Consider the following 6872-nt stretch of genomic DNA (forward strand, 5'->3'; position numbering starts at 1 on the left):
AAAGGAGTCAATTTTTAGGGGCCCCTCCCTTCCCAACATTTTGTTGCTTTGAGGAGGAAATACTATTTCCTCTACAAATTTAACATAAATGACCCCCCACCAATCCCACTTTATTTTCTTTCATTCAAATTCTTGCCTTGATTAAAATTATGTAAGAGTGCTTTATTTGAGGTGTCCCTAGCTAGAAGCATTAAGGATGTCTTTGATATTGTTTTCAAATTAAAGCCAGATCAACATTACCGGTTGGTCATAAATATTCTACGGAAACTAAAATTATTGTATGTAAAATATTGGTTCCAATCTAACGATCAAAACCGAGTCATAAATGTTATCAAATCAGTAAATATTATTATGATTTTTCAAATTAAGGTTGAGAATCCATAAAATTTGCCTATTCTTTTGTGGGTTTTTCTTTTAATCTTCAAAGTATTCAAATTTTGCTTGTTAAATTCAAAACTCTTCTAAAATATTTCAAGTTTGAGCTTTCTAGGTTTGATAATTTCAAAGGTGGTCACATTTTTATGCAATTAAATTAGTTTGTAGTTTCCTAGGTATCTTATACTTGTAGCACGTGCAAGAACACACGTGAGAAATATGCTTTTGTTTTAATAATTTAATTCACTTCTTCCGAGGAAGAGTTTGACCTGTATCTAGGATTAAACAAAAAGTTGAGACCCCTAATTTTCTTATAATATCAAATTCTTCGCTTGAATTTTAGAAATATGACATTTGTTTTTTAACCACTTGACTTGTGGTGAAATTGTAAGAATTTAGATTATCTAGAGGTCTTGTGTTTGAGTATCATCAAGTAACTATTTGTCACATCTGTGACTTACCTGACCTATAGGGTTTTGTAGAATATATTTATGACTTATCTGATCCATTGAGCTTATTAAAGTATTTAATGAATCTTAAAAATTAGTTGAGGTGTGCGTAAACTGGTTTAGATACCCTAATCACTAAAAAAAAAAAAAAAAAATGACATCTTTTATTCTTTTGTAATTCAGATTCCCTCTTAGTTGTTTTAAAAACTAGATTAATTATCCAAATAGCTTATATAAGGATAACTCTTTTTTGAACCAAAAAAAAGGGGTTGAGTGCTATTTGTTGAATCTTAAGGGCCTAAAAAGTTGAAAGAGAAGTTCTGTTAAAAAGTCTTCCAAGGGTAAGAACTTGTACGAATTAAAATTCTAATAGTTGCATTCGTTCTGTATCACATAATTCACTTTGGCAGAAAAAGATTGCATAAAGATTGGATAAAAGATTCTCTCTTAATTTAATTTCATTTTAAATTCTCAATTTTATGGTGCATGATTATATATAGAGTAATTTTTAAATAACGTCTTCATCACATTGACCTAACTTTCGAATTTGTTCAACACCATTTGAACGATCTCATCCTATTTTATTCAATCTTAGAATTTAGGATAGTAATTAGTGTTCTGAAAACCAGATTAGACCGTCTGATTGGACCGGTTCGACTAGGAGCCTACGACATCTCTGGTCTGGTGTTTTCTGAAAATCGACATTTTAAATCAAACCGGATTGAGTTGCGGTTGAACTGTCAGAATAGTGTCGAATCGTAGTCCAATCGCAACTCAATCCCGTCGGATTCTGATATCGTTCAAGGGAGAAAACACCACCATTAGACTTGATGGCATTACCACGACAAAACCCGTCCATTTTCAGTGGCCGTTGTCTAGCCTTTCGTCGCTCTCCGTCCACCTACAGTTCACGCGACTGTCAGACTTCGTTCTTGATTCTGAAAAATTCCGGCACCGATAGAACTTCATAACACCGCCATAATATTCGCCGGCACCTATACATCAAAAGCCCCATAATTCCAAACTTTGATTGGCCATTGATCGTCGCTGTTGCCACCACTCACCAGTCTCTTCGTGCGACAGGGGTGTTTTGGATAGATTTCAAACCTTAAGGGATATTATAGGGGTGTTTTTGATAAATTTCAAACATTTAGGGACTAAATTTTTTTTACAGGATACGGTCCAACCGGTCAAACCAGAAACCGCACTCTTGAACGGGTCATAGTTCGATCCGGTTTTCAGAACATTTATAGTAATATTCTCTCAATCATGTAACACCTTTCGTCACATTTGACATTACTTATTCACCTTTGGTCAATCCCGTCCTCCCTATTTGAACCTTATTTAGGGTTTGGAGTAAATATAATGTGAGATTGGAGCAACCCTAAGCTCATTTAACTCACCCTTAATTAGTTCCATCAAACTTATTTAAACCCTTTTCAAACACATGAAATGAAAATGTGTTGGACACTTTTGTCGCATTTGACACTACCTTCCAATCAGTCCCACCTTAAAAACAGAGAACTTAATAGTAGATTAAAACCTGACGCTCTTTCGACAAAACTTGTTACGATCCGAGCATTTATCAACTATGCAAAAATACAATTCTATTAAGTGATGTTGTCTAGTATTTAGGCATCATTATAAATCCAAGATCCAATCTACCGTATACGATAACATCATACTGACATAGATTAGTTGAATTCAGTTTTTTGCATAAATAGAAAGAGTGACCACATTTACCAAATGAAAAATGTTACGGACACCGACGCTTTGCACCGAATTTTTACACCAAACAACGTGTCCACTGAATCAGACGAGCCACGTATCACGTTAACAAATATTCCACGAATGAATGACTATCCATCAAATATAGACGACCGTCCATTATTATTGGACGACCATTCATTTGAAATGGACTCCTGTCCATATTATATGGACGACTGTCCAATTAGAATGGACGCTCGTTCATAGTTTAAACTAAAAAAATTTGGCCTAAATTGTTTCTGGATGCCTGTCCTTTTATGAGGACGCCTGTCCATAGTTATGGACGGTCGTCCTCATAAGAGGATGGGCGTCCATCTTTTAATATTAACAAATTTTAAATTTTAAATTTATTTAATGCATTAATTGTGAATCCTAATTGAGTTAAGAATATGATACTTGTCCAATTACTTTGAATATTGACAAAAATTGAATGAAGATAGTGACATTTATTTTTGGATTGAGACAAAAATTGAATGTAAAATTTTTTAAATTAAACAATGGATAGACGTCCATATAAAAGGGACGCTTGTCCATTGAATGTAAAATTTTTAAAAAATTTTTGGACGCTCCGTAGTAAATAGACACCCGTCCATATAAGATAGACGAGCATCCATTTTTTTTCTTTTAAAATTTTTTGGACGGGCATCCATCTTATATGGACAACCGTCTATAGTAAATGGACACCCAGGAGTCCATTAAATATGGACGGGCGTCCATAAATGTTGGACCATCGTTCATTCACGAAAGACTCTAGCGTGGTCACGTCTAACTGATTGCCATGTCTTTCGATACAAAAATTCGGTGTAAAATTTTAGTGTTTACTCTTTACCAAATTTGGTCCATCATATTATAGTACTGTGGTAGGCGCAAAAAGTTTACAAGGAAATAATAGGACTATTCTAATTCCTTAGTGGGCCTCGGCTTGACACAACATTCACAATCAATTTTTTTTTTTTTTAATTTCAAATTAATTATATAAACTATGTCTCATCCTAACAGTTAAAAGACATTATATTATAGTTTTTTATAACATAATCAACTGAACAAATATTTTAATAGTGAAGGGTTGATATTTTTTGAAGTTAAAAACTTTTAATAAAAATATTGGGCATGGGACTGATGGGCTGCTGTGACAGCAAAATCCAATTTCGGTAATGGGCCTAGACTGGGCTCCAACCCATGCCTATAATTTATAAGAGTAACATTGTTTCGAGTACTGTCAAAATTCCAATTTTTTTTTGGTTTTTTGGTGAACCACAAGGTGTCCCCGCACCACATCCAAAGGTATGAGACTAATCCTCATCGGGTTCGGGTAATGCCTCAGACCAAAAGGTGCTTCTAGTGAGATTAGAACCATTGGCATTGAAGGTGAAGTTCGCCCATTGGTAGTCCAATTACTAGGTGAATCACAACCTCATAGTTCTAATTTTATATCGTAAGTGACGTCAGTATTGAGGTAGAATCTCGCTTACACAAGAGTAAGGAAGCATTAACTAAGAAAAAGGAAATGCAGTTTTTCAAAAAAGGGTGCTGGCAAACATTCAAATTTTGCCCTTAAATCTCGGTTCAATTGAGCTAAGAACTCATGGGAGCAAACCATATGCCTAATCATTTGGAACCCATTAAACACCCTACAAACCCATTGTTTCAAGGTAAACCATAAATGTGGTAGGTGATTTCAAAGAGATTTGAACTTAGAAAGTCAATAAAAAGAGCAAACTTTCTTGACCGCCAAATCATCCCTCGGGGTTTTGCATTATTAGCATGAAGCTCCAACCAACTGAGCTAATATGCCACTTTCATGCTTCTAATATAGTTGATGTAGTACTTTCGTGATATTCTAAATTTTTTCATGGCGGGATGATGCGGAGCTCATACGACTGAAATTGCAGAGACATCCATAAAGGATGCATGTATTGATTTTTGGAACCAAGAAGCCAAATAGTAGGCTATTCATCTACAAGGCTGAATCAAACTATTTAAAAAAGATCTAAATGCTCATGACATGCAATTCCAGATGTTGCGATGCACATGTACCATGCTATCAAAACAAAGTATTAGAAGCAAAAAGAGTGTTAACACTGAATATACATCTCTCAAAGTGCTCATAACAAACCATGACTGCTACTGACCGGTGTAAACCTGTCGGCATCTTACTAAGTTCAGCTGAGCCGGCCATTGATTACAGCAGCAAGGTCTTCTGGAAAGGCTTCGGTTAACCAATATTATTCACATTGTTAATCCATGCCTTTCCTTGCTTCAAGTCTTCTGTTTCATTTCTGAGCCTCAACCTGCAGCAATGCACTAATTTTCACTATTCGGTAATTAGATTCATTTTACAAATAGCTTTGAGTCCCTCAAATTTGCTCATTTACTATTAAGCATCCTCCCGGAGTATATGTAACTTCTTTTTTCGAGAAAACAAAGTATATAAATTAAGTAACTTCATAGCGGATTACAAACAGGATAGTTTATTTCCCAAATGGAAAAACCCTCTGAATCAAAATTGACAGAAACAAAAAAGCATATAACAAAAGAAACATCCGGACTCATGTGCATGCCAACAAGTTACACTCTACGGTAATGATTTATATGGCCATTGCAAAGGGTGCAAGGCCATTACAAAATGAAGCAAACCTCACTTGCATTCAACACCAGCTTCAGCAGCCCGTCGAGGCTTGCTTTTTCTCCTACTCCCCTTTTGTCGAAATCCGACAGACTTCATTGATTCATCAGTACTTGGTTTTAGTCCGATGCTACTGTCATGTTTGTCTGTGTCTTTCTCTTCTTTGGCCTGTGTGGATTTCTTCCTCTTCCTTCCATTTGTTATGGCAGCCTGATTCCCTATATCTTTACTACAGATGGAAACTTTTGGATCATTACCATCTTCTACCATCTTCTCAGCTTCTTCTTCTTCGACTTCATCCTTCAATGGCTTTTGTGGCCTTCCCCTTCTCCTGAAAGCTGGAATTTTCAATTCTTCACCACTTCCATAATCCTCACGAGAAGCAATAATCGTTGGCTTCTTTCCCTTTCCCCTGACTCTTCCCATACTCCAAACAACCCTTAAAAAAAAAAAAAAATCTGTAGCAACTTAAACTGACTTCTGCAACAAAAATCAGAGAAACTCAGAAGCAGGACACAAAATTAAGTTATTAAAATGAAACCTAATCACAGAAAAATACTACAAAATCGTAGGCGACAAAAAAGAAAAATATGCACCGTTATCCTAAACAGAAAAAGAAATAGATTTAATCCAGACCCCCCCAATCCCACTTTTTTTCTTCATTCAAATTCTTGCTTGTTAAAATATGTAAGAGTGGCTTTATTTGAGGTGTCCCTAGCTAGAAGCATTAAGGATGTCTTTGAATGTGTTTTCAATAAAGCCAGCACATTAGGTGTCATAAATATGTCGGAAACTAAATTATGTATGTAAAATATTGGTTCCAATCTAACGGACAAAACCGGTCAAATGTTATCAAATCAGATATTATTATGATTTTTTCAAATTAAGGTTGAGAATCCATAAATTTGCTCTTCTTTGTGGGTTTTTCTTTTAATTTCCAAAGTATTCAAATTTTGTTGTTACAATCAAAACTCTTCTAAAATATTTCAAGGTTGAGCTTCTAGGTTTGATAATTCAAAGGTAGTCACATTTTATGCATAATTAGTTTGTAATTTCTAGGTATTTTACTTGTAGCACGTGCAAGAAAAACACGTGAGAAATATGCTTTGTTTAATAATTTAATTCACTTCTTCGAGGAAGAGTTGACTGTATCTAGGAAACAAAAATTGAGACCCTAATTTTCTATAATATCAAATTATTGCTTGAATTTAGAAATATGACATTTGTTTTTTAACCACTTGTTGTGGTGAAAATGTAAGAATTAGATTATCTAGAGAGTCTTGTTTGAGTATCATCAAGTATATTTGTCACATTGTGGACTTACCTGACCTATGGGTTTTGTAGAAATATTTATGACTATCTGACATTGAGCTTATTAAAGTATTAATGAAATTAAAAATTAGTTGAGGTGTGCGTAAACTGGTAGATACCTAATCACTAAAAAAAAAAAAAAAAATGATTATTTTTGTATTTCTTGATAATATCAGATTCCCTCTTAGTTGTTTAAAAACTAGATTAATTATCCAAATTGCTATATAAGGATAACTCTTTGAACCAAAAAAAAAAGGGTTGAGTGCATTTGTTGAATCTTAAGGCTAAAATGAAAGAAAAGTTCTGTTAAAAGTCTTCCAAGGGTAAGACTTGTACGAATTAAA

General features: G+C 34.5%; 1 protein-coding gene across 1 annotated transcript; it reads right to left on the reverse strand.

Moving 5' to 3' along the window:
- Window positions 1–4671: 4671 nt before the first annotated feature.
- LOC116113382 lies at window positions 4672–5770 on the reverse strand. Its single transcript, XM_031399534.1, has one exon. It carries the CDS (start codon window positions 5641–5643, stop codon window positions 5230–5232), a length of 414 nt encoding a protein of 137 aa, XP_031255394.1. The 5' UTR covers window positions 5644–5770; the 3' UTR covers window positions 4672–5229.
- Between the last annotated feature and the right edge of the window lie 1102 nt (window positions 5771–6872).

Source organism: Pistacia vera, unplaced genomic scaffold (genome assembly GCF_008641045.1).
Source record: "Pistacia vera cultivar Batoury unplaced genomic scaffold, PisVer_v2 Contig678, whole genome shotgun sequence".
Classification (NCBI taxonomy): domain Eukaryota; kingdom Viridiplantae; phylum Streptophyta; class Magnoliopsida; order Sapindales; family Anacardiaceae; genus Pistacia; species Pistacia vera.